The sequence below is a fragment of the Lactuca saligna genome, chromosome 4, assembly GCF_052625555.1.
Source record: "Lactuca saligna cultivar CGN05327 chromosome 4, ASM5262555v1, whole genome shotgun sequence".
Taxonomy (NCBI): Eukaryota; Viridiplantae; Streptophyta; class Magnoliopsida; order Asterales; family Asteraceae; genus Lactuca; species Lactuca saligna.
The window spans coordinates 172646789-172669107 of NC_136420.1; the positions used below are offsets into that span (position 1 = coordinate 172646789).

Below are 22319 nucleotides of genomic sequence, written 5' to 3' on the forward strand. Positions count from 1 at the left end.
GGCCTGCCATGACGCGAAGTGTGGCTATGTCATCTCAAAAATCTGCATGCGGCGATGTTTGGTTTGGCGCATGCCAAGGCGGTTCATGGCGCTATTTTGTATGGTAGGTTCTTCTTCTTCTTCTTTTTTTTTTTTTTTTTTCATTTTTCCTTTTTTTCTATTTTTTATTGAACACGACACCTTTGACTTTGTGTGTATTAAGGGTTGATAAAACTTTTCTAAAAACGTAATACATTTTATATAAATATATATTTATGATATTTCTCTTTTATATATATATATATATATATATATATATATATATATATATATATATATATATATATATATATATATAGAGAGAGAGAGAGAGAGAGAGAAAGAGAGGAAGGTTCAAGTGAGAAAAAAAAAAGGTTGAGAATGGGGGAATTATTCTTACCAACACATTTATTTTGTCGCAAAACGCTTAAGCCTACTGGCAGAAATGGGTAACGGATACACTTGTGTTTTCCAACCAAACATGTTTCCTTAAACTATATTAAGAGCATCTCCAACCCATATCTATTTTTCCCTCATAAATGGAGTAAAAAATATGGTAAATAGTGTTTCTTCTCCAACTTTACTCTATTTTTTATCAAATTTTTTACTCCAAAAAGTATATTTCTAAAATATTTTATTTTTATAACGTAGATATTGTCAAATAAACCCCTGTACTAATTATATTTTAACAAATATATATATTATATTTTTTCATTACAAAAATATTTCAAATTATATTATAATAAATAAAATGTTTATATATAATAAATTTAAATTAATTATTACTCTATTATAAATAATTATTAAATAAATAATATTATATTTATAATAAATATATCAAGATTACGATCATATTTGTTACTATATTTTACAAATTATGTTACTGTGTTTCAAGTTTTTAATATATATTTAATTTTTTATATGAATTCAATAAATAAAAATTAAACTCTATATTTATAATTAATTAATATAAATTAGTATATAACATTATATTATAAATATTAAATATTTCATTTCAATTATAATTAGTAGATAAAATAAATTAGAAATATATAAAATAAAAATAAGAGAGACTAAAATTGACAACCAAACAACACCTTCATTTTTAGAGATATGAATAGTATTCCCCCAATGGGAGAAGAAATGGGAGAAAATAGAGTTTGGGGGTGGGTATGTTCTAATCATTACCTTAATATACACACTTTCTTTTTTAATTTTTAAAAAACTGTTTTTATCGAAAAAATATTTTAAATATATCAGAATTCATAATTTTTTATTCTCTATAAATAGACATCAATATTGATATAGTTTTAAAATAAAATAAAATATTATTATTTTTAGAGTTTCAGATCTCGTTATTCATAAATAAATAAAAATGCACCAGATTTTTATTACAGTACATTCATTATTCGCTTATGCATAAAACGTATGCTTAACCTTTTTACAGATTAAGTATCATTCATATATGAATATAACACTTAATAAAGTTTTGTTACCTAAAATATATTTTTTTACTTCATCTTTCATCACATGATATATTTATATACGCATAAAACGTGTATTAGTTGTCGTAATATGTTATATTCGTTGTATAGTCATGCGGAAATTCTTGGGTTCATCAGGGTCTTCAAAAGGGTAACCTCCAGCAAGCATGCCATATAACGTTATACCACATAAACACACATCTGCTATCTTGCCATCATATTCTTTTTTAAGCAAGACTTCACTTATTCGGTTTGTGCAGGTTCGTACTAGGTAAAGAAGATGAACAATAGATTCATTCCTGGCTTGGGAAAAGCAGGTGATAGGTAGTGATGATTGTTTGAAGGAGGTGGCGATAGGTTGGTTTATGTTTTTATGTGGTCTTGGCTAGAGGCAGTGGTTCGAGTATCAATGGAAAAGGGTGATGGTGGATAGGTAGACTCGATGATGATGCAAAACCGAAGGCGGTTTTCGATTTCTTGATGAGCAAGGATGGAAAGGTCTCGAGTATTGGCTACAGGGTCTACACACATACACACAAATTTCCTCTTAAGTTGCATCATTAAAAGCAATTTTACTCGCAACAACTTGTAAAACTTGAAGGTTGATATTGCTATCACGTCGTGTCATTTAGAACCCCGTTTGATGCTCATGGTTAGTTATTTTTGATATCTTATTAGATATGTGTTTTTAACAATTTTAAAATTGATGGTGTCTGATGTCATATATATATATATATATATATATATATATATATATATATATATATATATATATATAAATTTATTTTAATCATTGAAGCTCCTACCATGAGATGGGGTTGTACTTTCATTTTACAGTATTCTTGTATTGTGTGGTGTAGCGATTGTATCTTTGGGATAGAAGAATCACAAACTCGGTAAGACATATGCAATGACCATGGTGTAGTAGTAGTATATTGGGGTTGAAACATGCTTGTACTCGATACGTTACATACAATGACACTCTTATTAGTTAAATCATATGTGTAGTAGGAATCCCCTACAGTGACGTGGCGTAGGATAGAGGGCTTGTTTATGTTAATTTAAAGGAAATCATTTGTGATCAATTAAACGTGAAAGATGAGAAAATAAAAGATTGTATACCTAAGCTAAAAAGAAAAAAACAATATGACAAATTGATATAATAATCAAATGTGCTTGTATTACTAACACCTATAGACTATAAACACATGTCGGCTTTTCTTCAAACATATAATTTGTTTCAATTTTCAGGTTTAACACAAAGCAGTCAAGCGTGTCATGAAGCTTTTAAGAAAAGAAAATATTGGTTCAAAATAGGTCCATAAGCTTTTTGCAAAAGTGTAATCTTATAACATAAACAAGGAAACAAGCAATGAGTTATAGTTGTCATCATTCTAGTTTTAACTTGAAAGTAAAGCTTTTCTTATGGTTGAATTTCACTTTTCCTTTAACCAATATAAAGTAATTCAATTCAAAGGGTATTTTTGTCTACTATCGATCGATTATCCTTAGACACTTATAATTGTCAAGTACACAAAAAGCAATTTTTTCTTGATAGCCTTGATGCCTACCAACAAGATTATCATTGGGCTATTTCTTACTGGGCTCTCACATGGGCCTACTCCACTGGGCCTAGAACGTAATTGGACCCATACCATAGGCCCGCGATGTAGCAGATCTACCTCCTCGAGAACACTTGGATTTCTCGTAGTCTCGAACTGGTCGCTGTCAGATCTCTTCGCCGACGTTGTCTGTGTCTGTGTTTGTATGTCTCTCACCGTTTTAAAGAGAGAAAGAGACAACCACTGCGTATGTCGAATGAATTTCTACTTCCGGTGTTCATCATATCGTGATTATTTCTAGGTAAACGATCTTGATTTTGATCGATTTTAATCCAGTTATATTTCCCTATCTTGTCGTGTTCGAAATCTTTTGATCGGAAGTAAAGTTTCGTTTTTTTTTTGGCGATAGGAGTCAATTTAGCTTTCCTATTGGTGAAGTAGATTTCATTGTTATTTTTTTGGAGATAGGATTGTGAATTTGCGGTATTTTGATGTGATTGATCGATAATATGTTTGCTTTTTGCTTAGATTCTCGTGTGCTTTGTATATTGTTATTTAGAATATATATATATATATATATATATATATATATATATATATATATATATATATATATATATATATATATATATATACTGATTCCCTAGAAATTGATCATGAATTTGAGCATCTGTATTTGATTCTGTAGAAGGCGAAAGAGATTCTGGTTCTCCAATAACTTTTCCTCCTTCATCATCATGTGGGGTTTTCCTTCAAATGTCAGCTCCAAAGACTCCACAAGACCCAATCAAGCTTCTTCCGAATGTTCTGATGACGAAATCTCCATGAACAACAACAGAGATGAAGCTCTAGAATGCCCCATTTGCTGGGAATCCTTCAATATCGTTGAAAATGTTCCCTACGTCTTATGGTGTGGCCATACCCTTTGTAAAAACTGTGTTCTTGGACTCCAATGGGCTGTTGTCAAACTCCCAACTCTTCCAATTCAACTCCCGTTTTTCATATCTTGTCCATGGTGCAACCTGTTATCACTTCGCCTTGTTTACAAAGGCAACCTCAAGTTTCCTAAAAAGAATTACTTTCTTCTATGGATGGTCGAAAGCATAAATGGTGAAAGAAAGTCTCATTCCAATTCTTGTTCTGACCATTTACCAGTAGTTCCCGCTTGGAGTTGGAGTCGAGGGTTGATCACTAATCAAAGTAGCCATACGAATAGTCATGTGGGCCCACGTAGCCATGTGAATGCTGAGAGATTGCAGTCGTCTTTGAGAAAATCTTTCTTCTTTTTTGTTCACTTGACAGCTAAGTTCCCTTTGGTGTTCATATTTCTGCTTATTGTTCTATATGCAATACCTGCAAGTGCTGTGATCTTGGCTGTGTATATTCTCATCACAATTCTGTTTGCTTTGCCATCTTTTCTTGTTCTTTATTTCGCGTATCCGAGTCTTGATTGGTTGGTTAGAGAAATCATCACTTGAAGTAAGCAGAATTTTAGAAGAACTTTGGGTTATAATAGATTAGTGAACAAGTGTCTTGTTGCTTCTCTATGCATGTAAAAAATGAGTGTGTAATATTCTGGATTTTGTTAGAATTTTTATGGTAGTGTCAAAAGTATGTATATTTGCTTATTTCACTCCATTCGCACATTTGTTTTGATTGTGGATTGTTTTGAATGTGTTAAAGGATTTGGAGTATGTAATGCACACGTGTTTAGCTATTAGAATGGAGCTTATTGTCGAAAGAGATTATGATTTATTTTAGGTTTTGGAGAAGTAAGCACATTAGAAAAGAGATTATGATTTATGTTAAGATGCGTTATCTCGTTTAAACTTCACTGTTTTTCAGATGATTTTAGTTATTGTTGGAACATCCGTAACCATATTTTATTTTTTCATTTAGAAGGAAAAATAGCGTTTAAAGTGATAATGTCTAACCCGATTCTATTTTAGAATCTATTTTTTACAGCAAAAAAGTTCCAAGAATATTACCTTTTTCCAACTGTTATAGATTTTCATAAACACCTTTACAGTTTATAAGGTTTTTACAAATTTTTCAAGAATTTTTTTGGAAAGTATTGTTAAAATGGTAGTTGTGCTTTTTTATTTTCTGCAGTTGGTCCAAAAAAAAGAATTTAGCATCCACTAGTGGTGTAAACTTTTATTTTTTGGTCGTTTTGGTGTCTGTCCAATTAAACGAAAGATTATTTTAACTTTTTTTATTTGTATTTTTCTATTTTTCTTTTTTTTTTTTTACATTTCAATAGTTAAAGAAAAAACAAAAAGGAAATCCAGCCTCATACCACCCCTCCCCTCTCTTCAATATAAATATTACAACAAAAAGAAATTCTTGATTAAAGTTGGATCTTCGTCTCAACAGAAACACAAGTAAGAAACACAAGTAAATGTGTGCATCCTCCTAGAAGAGATAGCTTCAAGTGGTGGTGCTCCTCCACCTCAACAGAGAAGGAGTGTGATTCTCTTTTGTTTCTTTTGCTTCCAACTACTAGTATGTGTCTTTTCCAGAAACCTTCCATCAAATTACTCGATTTGCAACACATCAACACAAATGGTGGAATGCTCTTCGTATCTGATTGTAGGTATGAAGGTAAGTCAATTTCAAGCTTTATTTTGAAAACTGAAATTCCAACTATGGGGAAAGGCCCTCGTATTTCTCTGTGAAACTCCCAACGAAGTAGAGTTATTTCCCAACGGATGATTTTTTTTCATCATGATCGTTATCGTGTCTCTGGCGACGATTAAGGTGATTGCACAAAATATGATATGATGGCATCGAAGACCTTGAACCGATTCCGACTTATACATTACTACCTGGCATCAGAGACTTGATCTTTATCGCCTCATTGTTTTATCTTCTTTATGTCGTTTGTCTGCAAACCATATTTTCGTGAAATACTTGACAATGTTTGTTCGATCGCCATTAGCAATTGACGAGTCTGATTTATAAATTGATGAATCTAAAGATTAAAGTAAAGTCGTGGGTAGGATGCAGACTTGAAACAAAATCTAGAGAAGAGGCATTATAATCGGAGGTCAATTAAGGGGATAGAATTTAGATGGGTTATTTCTCTCAATTGAATCGAAAACAGAGTTGTCTTTTAGTCTTTGTTTGAATCAAGAAGGGTGTGACCACATATATGGTTTCTCCCTGGTAAACGTGCGGTCAACGAAATTGTCGATGGTAGAAATAGGTTTGTGGAGGAAAATTCTTGACTGACATGTTTTGGTGACTTAGCTAGCACCATCGAATTGGCTAGGAAGAAGTCGGTGAAAAAGATGTTCTCAGCTGGCAGATGACGTATACCTTTTTCATTTATTCGAAATCATGATTTAGGGGTTTTTGGGGAGGGTCTATGATTGTGAGTCTCAGAAGTACGTAATGAAGATTAGTAAATCAATTGAAAGGGGGGAAAATGTAAGGATCTTGTCCCATTTGTGATGATATGTAGAACCATAGATTTAATTGGTGAGAGAATGCGATTTGGTGGTTTCTAACGGTTCAACAGTACCATTGGTGATTGAGGACCGAGGATGTGATGGGAGTATGCATCCTAGATTTTGTTTATTTACATTTTATGTTTATTTATCAACATAAAATGAAGTTAAATTACATTTTGCAGTAAAGTCGGTTTTTATTGGATTATTTATAAACGCCACGGTTTTGGTTCATTTTTCTCATTTTGGCTTATTTCCCTCAAAAATGTCATATTTTACTGCAAAATGTAATTTAACTTAATAAGTATCAAATATTTTTGCAAATAACTAAAAGATAACTTAAAATGTGTGTGTGTGTGTGTGTGTGTGTGTGTGTGTGTGTGTGTGTGTGTGTGTGTGTATATATATATATATATATATATATATATATATATATATATATATATATATATATATATATATAGTAGTCGTCTACCCGTGCAAAGCGGCGGACGACGAATAAAAAATATGTTAAAACATTTTCAACAATGGTATGTAATTCAAGGATTCATATTGATTTAGGTTCTCGATGTTAGCTATATTATTATTGTTTGTATTTAGGCCCAAAATATTAGTATAATAGCCCATAATGTATTTATCTTGTATATATATTGATTAATGAGAATGAGCCGAGGAATGGGAAAATATACACAATTACATGGTATCAGAGACCATCGTGTACAACCCTAATTCCGATCCTATCTCTCTTGTGCAACACCCTTCTCTTTGCCGCCACTATTTTCTTCCAGCTCGTTCTCCTATTTAATCTTACCTGATACTCTTTTGTCGATCGCTGCTCTATCATGTCTTCTTCTAAGTCTGAGAAACCATATGGCATCACAAACATCAAGACCCACATTCCACTTATCCTTGATCAAGAACATCAGAACTATGACTCATGGCGTGAACTCTTCCAGAATCATTGCAAGGGATTTGGTGTTTACCATCATCTACTTCCCAAACCCACCACTGAATCGACATCCACCCCAGCCGACCAACCTAAAGACAAAGCTGCTACCATAGATCCACCAGCCGATTGGGAGGAAATTGATGCTATTGTGAAAGCTTGGATTTACGGTACTCTTGCACAACCCTTACTCAATTCCATTATAAAGAAAAATACCACAGCATATGACGTATGGATCCCCCTTGAAAATCTTTTTTACGATAACAAAGATCACCGACTCATGGAGCTAGACACTGAAATCAGGAACTTATCAATGGGGGACTCCTCCATGATTGAGTATCTCAACCGTGTGTCTAAACTGGCGGCTATGCTTGAGAATCTACGAGCCAAACTTACTGATCGGAATCTGATCATACACACACTCAATAGTTTACCTACTAAATATGACAATCTCTCCCTTCTAATCCGCAACAGCAAGTCGTTTCCAACTTTTGCGGAGGTCCGTTCCACCCTTACCATTGAAGAAAAACTCATGAAGGTCAATGCATCCAAGCCCGTTTCTGTTACACACACCGATCATCCCTCTTCTCCAACTGCTCTTTCGGTTCAAGCCACTGGGAATGTTAATCAATCTCAAAATTATAGAAATAATTTTTCTAATCAATCACGTGGTAGTGGTAGGATCGGTGGAAGATTTAATAGAGGAGGTAGGTTTTAACGTGGGGGTGGACGTACCGGACATAAACAAAGTTTTTCAAGTGGTTTTGGTCAATATTTAAATGGTCAACAATTAATTATACATACCCCCTAGGGTCCAATTCCATGCTCTCTTGGTCCAAATAATATCTCATCTCACCAATTTGTGGTTAACGGACCACCGTATGGCTCAAATGGGTTGCTGCCCACACCGCAAGGAGCTCAAGCCCACCAACGCTCCTCTTTTTCTCTTGGCCCAAATCGCCAACAGCCATTGTGGCCCGCTCCATCTGCTCACCAAGCCTTCCACTCGGCACAACAAGCCCTTTCGGATCAGGCCACGACTCTTCCTCAAAGCTTTAACACTATGACTTTGAATGACCCCACCCACGCCGATTGGTATATGGACACTGGCGCCACCGCTCATCTACACACGAACCAAGGTATCCTAAATTCTGTTAAAAATAATTTGCCTACTTCCTCTGTCTATGTTGGTAATGGGTCCCGCTTCCTGGTAAAATCCACGGGTGACTCTTTTCTTCCTATGTCATACTCTTTCCGTCCTTTACGTTTAAATAGTGTGTTAATAACTCCTGATATCATTAAAAATCTTGTGTCTGTTCGTCGTCTTGCCCGTGACAACAAATGTTCTATTGAATTTGATGAGTTTGGTTTTTCTGTTCATGATTTTCAGACCAAACGCACCCTCCTACGATGTGGCAGTACCGACAATCTCTATCCAGTCACGAAGCCTTCTGCTCAAGCTCTCCCCTCTTTTGGACTGCAGCTTTGGCATCAAAGACTCGGTCATCCTGGTCATCATGTGTTTCAACATTTAGTTTCTCGTTGTTTAATTCCTTGTGTCAACAAAACCAAAAATAGTTTATGTCAGTCGTGTTAGTTAGGAAAACATGTTAGATTACCATTTCAAATGTCTCAATTTGTTGCTGAATTTCCTTTCCAAATTATTCATTTCGATGTTTGGACATCCCCGATTACTAGTTTGAGTGGAATCAAATATTATGTTATTTTCTTAGATAGCTTCTCTCATTTTTTGTGGGTGTATCCTTTGCGTAAAAAGTCTGATGTGAATTTAAATTTTCAACACTCTTATCAATATGTTTTAACCCAGTTCCATGTTAAAATCCAAGCTTTTCAAACCGATAATGGCGGTGTATACAATAACACTAATTTTCACACCTTTTGCGATTCTCACGGTATTCAGCTTCGTTTTTCATGTCCTCATACATCCCAACAGAATGGCAAATCAGAACGCATGCTACGTACCGTCAATAATGTCATACGCACCCTTCTCTTTCATGCTCATGTTCCACCAAAATACTGGGTTGAAGCATTAGACATGGCAGTTCACATTATAAATATTCTACCCTCCATCACTTTTCACAACATTTCCCCATTTCAGAAACTATTTAACCAAACACCTAAGTATAATCATTTACGAGTTTTTGGATGCCTCTGTTTCCCCATATAGTCACTCCTCATAAACTATCCCCTCACACCACACCATGTGTCTTTTTGGGATACCCGACACAACACCGTGGGTACCGATGCTTAAACCTCACCACCAACAAAATCATCATCTCTTGTCATGTAACCTTTGACGAGACATCTTTCCCATTTGGTTCCATGACTTCGGACCAGCCTCCTTCCTACAAGTTCCTTGATCACATTATTGATGATGCTCCTAATGCTATATCCTACCGCTTCCTCCACTCTCGTACACAGCCAAATACTCAGGTTTCCCCATCCACATCCGAACCAAGACCGACCACACCACCCGAGATGCCCTCTTCTGCATCCCCTCCTATCACTGACACACCTCCACAACCCATGCCCCCCCACCCGACCACCTCGTGTCATCCAATGGCCACTCGGTCATCTCGTGGTGTTGTCAAGAAGGTTAACAAATTAAACCTTCATGTGGATTCTATTTCACCTCTTCCCAAATCTTATTCTCAGGCTTTCTCGGACCCCAACTGGCGTAATGCCATGACAGAGGAATATAAGAACTTATTTCAAATGGAACTTGGACCTTAGTCCCGAGACCGTCTCATGCTAATGTTATTAATTGTATTTGGCTATTTCAAAAGAAATTTCATGCAGATGGCTCCTTATCCAGGTACAAAGCCCGACTTGTTGCTAATGGAAAATCCCAACGCCCTGTCATTGATTGTGATCAGACCTTTAGCCCGGTTGTTAAACCAGCCACCATCCGTACAGTACTTTCTCTTGCAGTTTCTCAAAACTGGCCCATACGTCAATTAGGTGTCAAAAATGCTTTCTTGCACGGCCACCTTCAGGAAACAGTTTACATGCAACAACCCCCAGGTTTTCGAGACTCTAACTATCCTGATCATGTATGTCTTCTTCAGCGCTCTCTATACGGTCTCAAGCAAGCCCCACGTGCCTGGTTTCACCGATTTTCACAGTTTCTTATCCAGTTTGGATTCATTCATAGTCGATGTGATTCTTCATTATTTATTTATCGACAGGGTTCTCACATGGCTTATTTGCTCTTATATGTCGATGATATTGTTCTTACAGCCACCTCACCCGAGTTACTTCAACAGATCATGACTACCCTAGCTGGCGAATTCTCCATGATTGACTTGGGACCTCTTAATTATTTTCTTGGTATTTATGTGACTCGTGATCAAACGGGTATGTTCTTGTCTCAAAAGAAATATGCCTTAGAGATTCTTGAAAAGGCTCACATGCTGAACTGTAAACATGTGCGCACTCCACCCGATGCCTCTTCCAAGTTACCTGCTTCCGGACCCCCCCATCTCTGACCCGACCCTATACCGCAGTCTTGCTGGGGCCCTGCAGTACCTTACATTCACGAGACCTGACATCAGTTATGCTATTCAGCAGATTTGTCTCTTTATGCATGATCCTCGTGAGCCTCATCTCAATGCACTTAAACAAATTCTTCGCTACATTCGTGGTACATCCTCTTTCGGTCTTCAGTTGTATGCATCACCTTCTCAACAGCTAGTTGCCTATTCTGATGCGGATTGGGTCGGGTGTCCGGATTCCCGGCGGTCTACTTCTGGTTTCTGTATTTTCTTAGGTCAGAATTTGGTATCTTGGTCCTCTAAACGACAGTCCACTGTCTCTCGTTCAAGTGCTGAGGCGGAATATCGTGGGGTTGCAAATGCTGTGGCAGAAACTTCTTGGATTCGTAACCTACTTCGTGAGCTTCATCGCCCCCCTGATAAAGCCACCATTGTGTATTGTGATAACGTGAGCACAGTTTATATGTCAAGCAATCCGGTTCAACATCAACGCGCTAAACATATAGAGATTGATATTCACTTTGTTCGTGATCAAGTGGCCACCGGGCAGATTCGTGTTTTACATGTTCCGTCTTCATATCAATATGCTGATATCTTCACGAAGGGCCTCCCAACACCATTGTTTCTTGATTTTCGGTCCAGTTTGAACATTCAGTCTCATAAACCCGTTCAAACTGCGGGGGGATGTTAGCTATATTATTATTGTTTGTATTTAGGCCCAAAATATTAGTATTATAGCCCATAATGTATTTATCTTGTATATTGATTAATGAGAATGAGCTGAGGAATGGGAAAATATACACAATTACACTCGAAACCTTAAAATATTGAACAAAATCTATATAGAACATTATAATAAGGACAATAATCATCGTAATCAGGAAGTCCATGCGATGAAACTTGATATTATAAGGACCAATGATGAAAAAGGTTTCATTTTTAGACTAAACAAGATGAAAAATATACAAACTACCTTAATCATGTCAAATCTTGTGTTTAACCGTTATTTATTGCAAAAGTAAGATGCCAAAATATAAAAACTAATGATAATACAATGCTCTAACTGGCCCTCTTGGTTGAGTTCTTTGAACCTGGAAAGTCAACACATTAAAGAAACATAGTAAAAACATTTTTAGGAACAAACCTGATATAATAAAATCTTCATCCAATATATTTATATGATAAAAATACAAAAAGTTAAAATGATGAAATCAATTATAAGTAAGGATTAAAATAAAAATCTGTTAAGAAAGAGTCATCTGCAGGAGAGATATTTGAATCAACATGTATTTTTTGATAGTTTCAAATTTTGAATTATCCGAAATTTAGGGAATGAGATAGAATTTGTTGAGAAATATAAGGATTCAAAACACATGTTAAAATTTAATATTATTTAATTGATGATTACTTGTACTATTAGCTTAATGATTTGAACGTCTTAAAAAAATAATATTATTATATTCAATCTATTTTTAGAAATAGTGAGACTTCTTTTATAAGATAGTATATATATATATATATATATATATATATATATATATATATATATATATATATATATATATATATATATATATATATATATATATATATGGTCATCTCTCTCTCTCTCTCTCTCTCTCTCTCTCTCTCTCTCTCTCTCTCTCTCTCTCTCTCTCTCTCTCTCTCTCTCTCTCTCTCTCTCTCTCTCTCTCTCTCTCTCTCTCTCTCTCTCTCTCCAAATAAGTAGCAGGCTAAAGTGGATCTTGACAGAAGCAACACGACTCCCTGAGCCTAATGTAGTTGGATAATATTATGTCAATTATGTAATATGTAATCTTTTTTTGGAAACAGCCATAATTTATTAAAATGCCCCAGTCGAGCAAGAAACGAGACATGGGCATAATGGGAAAACATTACAAGAACGTCAAAGTGACGTTTACAAAACAGAAAAAGGTGACAATCTCCATTCCTCCTAATTGCAAAAATTACCGGAACCTCTAACTTTAATCCATAGGAAAGACATTGACTTGATAATTTCATCTCCTCTACTTGGTGTGGTGAATATGTAATTATCATCTCAATTCCTATCAAATTGGGATTATTTAAGACATGTCTTTGACCCTTAAAATGGTATTTAAGCCCTTAAATCAGGTGTAAATAATATGACCCGCCTTTGACTTGGTTAATCCTTTTTTATTTGAGTCTTTTACACCTTCATAACACATTAATTATACCAAGAGCTTGGTCTTCTCAAAATATTAGAATAAATTCTCTATTAATAATAAAATAAAAATAAATTTTTTACCTATAACACACTTACACACCCAACACATTGTTTGCGACTTAAATGGTAAACCGTACTTAAATCCGCACCCAAAACCTTGAGACTAATAACTTTTTATATTTTACTTTCGTTAAGCCTATTTGACTCCACACTTAGCTACTACTTTTCAACGTACATGTAAACATGGATGCATGCATCATGTTTAAAATTACATATTATTCTTACATATCACCTCATAGTAGGTGGGACGTAGGTCTACTATTTTTAAAAAAACATTTATGATTCATTAAACTCTTAGAGGTTTAACAGATTCAATGTTACATTTTCTGTTCAAATTCAGTTAATTCTCTCTATTTATCCAAACTTCATTGAATTTAAATCATTTATCATCTCTTTTAATATATGAATTTTATATTAATATCTAAATACTTTATAAAATATCTTATAAAAATTCATTTATTAGAAAAACACAATTGTAACAAAATGATTTATAAATTTCAGCTATCATAATTTTCAAATTTTATAAAAGAGTTTCCAAAACTAAGATAGTATAAACTTATACTTTAAAAAATAGCTTAGAAAATTCAACTTTTAGAAAGCATATTATAGAACCTAATATGTGCATGTTCGGCATGCGACCTTAAAGAACTTGTAGCGTGTAGCTTTTAGGAAAAAATTTGCAAGAACATGTGTATGTTCGACACGTGACATTTGGCAATATACGACAATAAGAGCGTTTAACTTTTAATTTAACCTAAAAGCTTTAAAATCAAATACTACATCAACGTTTAGCCAAACCCTCCGGCTAAATTTACAAAATGATCCATGTGGTCTTCATTGCAACATTTGTCACCTACGTGATTATTAAAAAAAAATATGACAAACATATATCAGATGTCTCTTATGATTTATCTTTTGTTGTAGGTATAACTTTTATTTATTTAGCATACCATTTTGTTATATATCTAAGATTTTACGTGTTATGTAATACCCTAAATTTCAAATACAAATATTATCTTAACATGATCTCAAAAAAACCTCTAATATTCGGAAATCCAAATATTAATATCATTGTTAGTAATAATAGCAGAAGCAAATAGAAATTTATAATGAAATTTGGTATGTTACGTCATCCTCAAAACTTGTCACCTTTTTCAAGTAAGAGCTTTATCATTTGCATTCTCGTTGCCACTTGCTATGTTATGTCATGGGTTGCGTGCATTTAAAGATTGTAATAGGTAAGTATATAGCCTACTAAGTTTGTGGTTTTCATGCATATGAACGTCAATAAAATAAAAACAAATGTGACAATTTATCAAATGTAATTATTTTCATTTCTTTCCACCATTGGTGATACATTAGGGAACTATTATCATTTCCAGGGAACAAGTCTATCCGCTGAGCACAACAAATATGTTTACGACTAATTAATCAGAGCGTATGTTCTCATCCGCGTACTAACACTCTGAACGACGACTAATAATAAGACCGTGTAGTTAATATATTTGTTCTCTCTCTCTCTCTCTATATATATATATATATATATATATATATGTGTGTGTGTGTGTGTGTGTGTATATATACACACACACACACACATACAGAGCAATAACAACGGTAAAATGTAATTGCAAATAAATTAGAATCAACATTTCATACACGCAACCACAAAATTCATACGAAACTCACCTTATTGGTGTTAGGTCTTAGCCAAAGTTTATCATGCTACACGTACCCTACATTTAACCAACATGATTTTCTAAGGATAAATTCTAGAAAACATCATATACGATCATTTTGGTTCAACCATCCATATGTTTCAATCAACTGAGTGATAATAATTATAAACGATAATTATGTTTTTTAACAACCTTTCGAAAAAAATTCTTCTAATACTTCATCCCTTTTGAAATAATAAATAATAAAAACTCAATACTAAAATATTTTAAGGAGCTTTTCAAAGATCTATATATATATATATATATATATATATATATATATATATATATATATATATATATATATATATATATATATATATATATATATATATATAGAGGAGTAGGATCAAATAGAAATTTAAATAAAAATTTGGTATGTTACGCCCTCCTCAAAACTTGTCACCTTCTTCAAGTCAGAACTTCATCATTTGCATTCTCATTGCCACTTGCTACGTTATGTCATGGGTTGCGTGCATTTAAAGATTGTAATAGGTAAGCATATAGCCTACTGAGTTCGTGGTTTTCATGCATATGAACGTCAATAAAATAAAAACAAATGTGATAATTTATCAAATGTAATTATTTTAATTTCTTTCCACGATTAGTGATAAATTAGGGAACTATTGTCATTTCTAGGGAACAAGTCCATCCGCTGAGCACAACAAATATGTTTACGACTAATTAATCAGAGCGTATGTTCTCCTCCGCGTACTAACACTCTGTACGACGACTAATAATAAGACTGTCATACCCCAAAACCGAGAATGGCGGAAACGTTCTGGGGCGGAGGATGTCATGTAATGTATCACAACAATGCAAAGTAGTAAACAAGCAACAACATCATCCATTGCATTAATAGTATAATTTTGATTACAAGTGTGTTCTTTCATAAAATAAGACAACATAATGAATCATCAAAATATAAGACGAGTCTGAACTGCCCCGTCTTCACAAAACCTGGTCGTCGTACCTATCTATTTATGACCTGAGAATACAAGTTATTTTGAAAGCGAGTATCAGCCAAAAAGTTGGTGAATTCATAAGTATTAATGTGTCTTTGATTTGTAAACTGTAAAGCAATGACTTGTAAACCTTTGGAAAAATATTGTATAAGTATGAACTGTTTGAAAGCAGTTGAAAGCGTTTGAATACCCTAGCAAATCCCTATGATTTCAATTAGTATAAAGAGTAGCCTTTTACTAAGACCCGAATGTTTTGAAAGTAGTCTTCTACCAAGACTCAAATGTTTTGCTATAACAAAGATGGTTTTCTCCTGTATAACTACTATTAACAATATCAAGTGTACCTCGTCATTTATGTGAATGGATCACAAAATAAAAGTAATAGGAAAAATATAGCCATGTAAGTGTTATCCTTTTGTATTAGGATCAACTCGACATCACGACTGCCGAAATGTATAACCTTGAACATCCGTAGATTGTTCATTGTCCTCCGTAGCTGGCAGCATGTTTAAGGAATGGTTAGTCCCGTAAAGGTACTCCTAATATAAGTATTAACCGTAGGCATCCATAAATGTTCATTACCGTTGTTGCTAACAGGTGGGTTCCGGAATGGATAGTCCCGTCTAGTTATCCTATTGAACTAGGATAGACAGAACTAATTTACACATATAATATGTACTACTAACTCATCATATAGAATCTAAGTAAAAGTATCATTTAAGTGTATCCAAGTAAGTGTATCTCTACAAGCAACATGTATTCGTATGGACTCATGAATGAACTGAATCTGGTGTAATTCCTTGTATTAGGAATATCAAGTAGTATCTCCTAAATATACCTATAATAGTTACTAGAAATGTACAAGTATCAACGAAGGTATACCTATACATATACAGGCATGCATTTGATAATATAAAAGCATGAAAGAAGTCTTGTAAAACCTTTGAAAGTATTCTGATAAGACAATTTAAGTATAAAGGAACCTTTGTTTGAAACCACATTTGTAACCGAGTTTAAAATGAAACTTACAAAATGTAAGATAGTTTGATAAAGAGTTTTAAACATGTAAAACGTTTAAGAAATTCATTTGAAGAAATCTGTTTGGTAAAACAACTAACGTATAGTAAATCCATTTGTATGTTAGTTATTAATCACATGTGATTGATATAATAACTAGCATGTTTCAACTTGTATCCCCCCCCCCCCCCATAAAGCATTTAAAAACGTATAGAAACATTTAAAAGGTTAATTCAAGGGGTATGAACTCACCTGTAGATGGTGGTTTGGATGAACTGAAGATGTAGGATTGCTTGGTGTCAAGTGAAAAATTGAACACACTCTATGATCCTAGTTAACATATAATATCATATATATATATATATATATATATATATATATATATATATATAGATGTATCCAATTAGTAGTTAAACAACTAATAAACAAAGTTAAGACACACTAGGACATGCTAAACACCTCATACAAGTGTTATAAGTCCCAAGGATTGCATCTAAGTGTTGTAGGGAAAGGCTAGTGTGTTTGGGGTTCAAGGAAAACTCCATTAGAGAGTTTACGGTTTTGTGGACACTAATAAAAGAGTTTACGATCGTAAACCCTTGAGTTTATGGTCGTAAGCTCACCTACTTATGGAAATTTGTTGTTTTGATGCCTTACAAGTCCTTCGAAGCATTTCTACTTGATGGTTAGGCTTTTGGAAGGGATTAGGGCATCATTACACTCCTCTGAGGAGTTTACGGCCCCAAGGCCATTTCCTTTTGGGTTTACTACCGTAAACCCATATGGAAAGTGGTATATTCATTTTTTCAAGTCCTTAACACATTAAGGTAATAGTCTAGGTTAGATTCTAGGCATAAGGAAGGAATATGGGCCATTTATACACTCTTTGGGGTGTTTACGGTTTTGGGAGACCCCCAAACCGTAAATACATATAAATGAAAGATTTTGGTGCTTTTCATGTGCTTAAACACCTCAAGGAAGGATTTAAGCAAGTTTCCAAGGCTTGTGAAGGACTAAGGCACCCTAATGTACCCTTTAGCACACTTATATGGTGTTTACGGTTCAAGAACTTCTTGAATCGTGAACACCTTGTTCTTGGTGTTCTTGGAACTTTTCCTTTATCTGAAGGTGTATAGCAAGCATTATAAGACTCTAGGATAGAAGTACTTACTATGTGTAAGCTTGAAATGAGCTAAAAGTCCAAGAACACTAGTGTGTGGCTTGGTGAAAAGGAAGAATCAACCTTTTGGTATGATTTCATGGTTAAAAATGTGTTAAAACACCATATTAAGTCATATAACAACTTAAGAAGGCTAGAAACACTTACTAGATTGAAGATCTTGAAAAACTTTTGGATGATACTTGAGAGAGAAATGGGTTTTGGATCTTGAGATTTGGAAAAAAGTGTAAATAATGACTAACTCTCATATATATACTCCCAAATTTAGGGTTTTTGGCAGAAAATATTTTATTCAGGCAGTGAACTCTAATTTCTTAGAGTTTTGGAATAACAGTGTTGCACAATAACCCTAGTGCATCCTCTCTCCTGATATCTCTAAAGTGTGAATCCCGAAATACTCAAACTTATTCTAAAAAGTCTGAAAATTAACAGTAACTGTTCTGACTTTTATTGACTTGCTATGTTTGTAGACAATAGAAATTTCGGGTTGTCACATCATCCCCCCCCCCCCCCCCCGTTAGAAGGAATTTCGTCCCGAAATTAGGATTTAGGTAAGGAAGTAGGCATGAATAATCAAACAAGGAGTGTAGGAAAATTCCTAATCGATTTGTTCTCTTGTTCATGAGTGAATTCAGGTCCTCGGTTGGTATTCCAACGAACCTTCACTAATGGGCGACAACGTTTTCTTCTTCTGCTTGACAACTTGGTCGAGGGTCACTACAGTTCTCCCACGAAGGCGAGGATCTCGTTGATCTCGATCTTGTCGAGTGGCCTTATGAGAGTCCTAACGGAAAGGTACGGTTTCAAGTTCGAGACGTGAAGGGTAAAATGTATGTCACTGAGTTCGTGGTGTAGGTTGGTTTGTGAGTTACAGGACCGATTTCGGCAAAAATATCGGAGGTCCTAACTATTCTGGATTTAGCTTACCATGCTTTCCGAAGCGTATCAAGCTTTCCCAGAGTGAGATTTCCAAAAGGAATTGGCCTCTCAACTGAAATTCCAAGGTTTTCTTCCTCTTGCTTATCTTCGCAGTTAAGGGCCACTCCCTTCTGAGTCAAAGTCATAAGAGGTTTCGTAATCCGCGAGGAGTTCTGAATGAAATCTCGACAGTAGGTCAGCGAGATCTAGAATTTGGCGAATTCCTATCGGCATCCTCGGTGTTGACACATTCTCAGCGGTTTTGATTTTTAATAGGGTCCTCAAGAATTCCCACATCACTGGTAATGTGTCTTAGGAATTCAACTCTTCAAATCTAAAAACTCGCATTTTAGATAACTTCGCATAAATCTTCTCTGATCGTAATGTTCCTAGGGTTTGTTGTAGATGCTCTTTATGATTTTCTTTTTACTACAAGGGTGGATAAGTAAGTCATTTCCAATAAGACAATGACGAACTGATCCAAGTAAGAATGGCGTACCCTATTCATTAAGTTTATGAATACTACGGGCGTATTGGTCCTATTTGAGGGGTATCACTACAGACTCGTAGCGTCCGCATCGAGTTTGGAAGATTGTCCTCGGGACACCCTTCACTAACACTCATAATTGGTGATATTCAGATCTTAGGTTCATTTCCGAAAGGTACTTCGTTCTCTGTGGTGGGTCAACTAATTCATCTATGTGTGGCAGAAGGTAATGATTTCTAATGGAAGTCCTATCAAGGTATGCACCACAAGGACTTCCCAGGGTATCACCCATCCTAGTATCACTCTCGCCCAAGCACGCTTAACTGCGGAGTTCTGATGGGATCCGGTGCATAAGTGCTGGTATGATCACACCCGTTGAAGTCTGTCTTCTTGAAGAATAAGACCAAGACTCTCATAGGTGAGAAGCTTGGTCCTATCATTCTTTTGTTGAGATTTCTTCATAATGAATTTGAAACATGAGGTACTCCATGAATGAGTACTTCAGTGTTCTGGAATGACAGTTTCGCTAGAAAGACGATTTCGGAGAAAGAGATGTGTGCATGAGACTGATATTGCGAGGATCGAATTGACCCGATTCGTAAGATAAAGTCGGGATCATATGGAAACTAAAGACATTAGATTTGAACATAAGGCATTACAGACAAAACACAACAGTGCAACCTTTAACAGAGTTACTGTACTTTAGATTTAGTACAAGACTATTGCTGCGAACAAGGTATACTACAAAAGACGAGTATACGCAGCACGAGGATCCCTTAACTGATGGGATCTCGCAGAAGATAAGACTCTAGTTGCACTAGTTTTAAATAGTTTATAAGTCGGTTACAACGAAACACCTTAATTACTTTAACATCAGTCCATAGTAGTCTCTCCTGCGGTGGTGGTCGGTAGCATACTTCCGTCTGTGCCAGCATTTGTTGCCTCTGGGCAGTTCCTTTTGTCGTGACCCACCTTGCCACAACCTAGCAAGCCTGGTTCACACCAGTGTTGGGCACTTGGTTATTCGGCCTTGGTAGGCTCTTGCAGTAACGTATGGTGTGTCCCTTTATGTTGTAGTTTGAGCACTGCATCTCCCGACAAGGTCCGCGGTGGTGGTAGTTGCATTTGTTGCACTTTGGGAGATTTCCAGCATATTGTCTGGCTAAGTTAGGGACAACTCGGATACCTGAAGGGATGGTAGTAGGAGGTACCGATGTCATGGCTGTGAAGGTCGTTACCAGTGGTTGCTTCTTGTTCGCCCTTCGAAGTGATTTGTCCTTAGATTTAGCCCAAGACTTCCGTTGTTACTCTTGGTCTTGGGGCTCGGGGTGTCGTGGCAGTTTATTTCTCGTTGAGGTACTTGATTGTTACCTAGATTGGAATTGTTGTTAAGAATACCGCTAACATTCGTGTTGTTAGCGTTGAGGTGGGTCGGAATAGCTGATACGGCAACCGAGACTGCAGCTTGAAAGGTAGCTGCATCAATCTGAAGAGTTGGTGTTTGGTTGATGGGCTGATCGTTTTTCTTTGGCGTCATGATTCTGGTTCATGGAAAGAAAATGAATTTGTTAGCGAGTATGGTTGAACCTAGACGTAGTTCGATCGTTCATGTAAAGAATAGAAGTATGTTCTCTAAGGTTTGACCTACATCCCTATGATGCAGTCCTAGTACGGAATGGAAGTATGTTCACGAAGGTTTAACCTACATCCCTATGATGCAGCCCTAGCAAAGAGTGGAAGTAAGCTCGTACAATGGTCTCAAGACGTTTGTCATTCGTGCCAAGGTACTATAGATTGGTGGATAATATGATTCAACCACTGAAAGAGACTTGGAAACGTCTCCGGAGTTAAATTACTATAGTCCAATGACTTGGCTAAAGCATGTTCCAGATAGACTCCAATGAAAGTATGATCAGAGTATTTGAACAAAAACGTGACAAGGAAGTTAGCCGACTGTCAACATCATCGATGTTTAAGATGTAATAAGTTCAGGGAAAATTGACCTTCACGCAGGTCTTACTTCATATCCGGAGTAGCAAAAGTTTTGGCCGCATAAAGCCTAACTAAAAGTACTTACAATACAAGGCAGTTCCATAGAAATGGGTTTTGGATCTTGAGATTTGGAAAAAGTGTAAATAATGACTAACTCTCATATATATACTCCCAAATTTAGGGTTTTTGGCAGAAAATATTTTATTTAGGCAGTGAACTCTAATTTCTTAGAGTTTTGGAATAACAGTGTTGCACAATAACCCTAGTGCATCCTCTCTCCTGATATCTATAAAGTGTGAATCCCGAAATACTCAAACTTATTCTAAAAATCTAAAATTTAACAGTAACTGTTCTGACTTTTATTGACTTGCTATGTTTGTAGACAATAGAAATTTCGGGTTGTCACATCATCCCCCCCCCCCCCCCGTTAGAAGGAATTTCGTCCCGAAATTAGGATTTAGGTAAGGAAGTAGGCATGAATATCAAACAAGGAGTGTGGGAAAACTTCCTAATCGATTTGTTCTCTTGCTCATGAATGAATTCAGGTCCTCGGTTGGTATTCCAACGAACCTTCACTAATGGGCAACGACGTTTTCTTCGTCCGCTTGACCACTTGGTCGAGGGTCACTACGGTGCTTCCACGAAGGTGAGGATCTCGTTGATCTTGATCTTGTCGAGTGGCCTTATGAGAGTCCTAACGGAAAGGTACGGTTTCAAGTTCGAGACATGAAGGGTAAAATGTACGTCACTGAGTTCGTGGTGTAGGTTGGTTTGTGAGTTACAGGACCGATTTCGGCAA

The 22319-nt window shown here is 35.5% G+C and overlaps 2 protein-coding genes and 1 pseudogene across 2 annotated transcripts; 2 read left to right on the plus strand and 1 right to left on the minus strand.

Annotated features, from left to right (window-relative positions):
- The first annotated feature begins 3203 nt into the window (after window positions 1-3203).
- LOC145043087 (uncharacterized) lies at window positions 3204-4697 on the plus strand. Its single transcript, XM_078991642.1, has 2 exons — window positions 3204-3365; window positions 3753-4697. The coding sequence occupies exon 2, from the start codon at window positions 3802-3804 to the stop codon at window positions 4540-4542; it is 741 nt and encodes a 246-aa protein (XP_078847768.1). The 5' UTR covers window positions 3204-3365; window positions 3753-3801; the 3' UTR covers window positions 4543-4697.
- A 2661-nt stretch (window positions 4698-7358) lies between these two features.
- On the plus strand, window positions 7359-8180 carry LOC145040345 (uncharacterized). The gene has a single exon (XM_078988285.1). The coding sequence runs from the start codon at window positions 7359-7361 to the stop codon at window positions 8178-8180; it is 822 nt and encodes a 273-aa protein (XP_078844411.1).
- An 11603-nt stretch (window positions 8181-19783) lies between these two features.
- Window positions 19784-19902, minus strand: LOC145044751 (5S ribosomal RNA; annotated as a pseudogene).
- Window positions 19903-22319: the final 2417 nt, after the last annotated feature.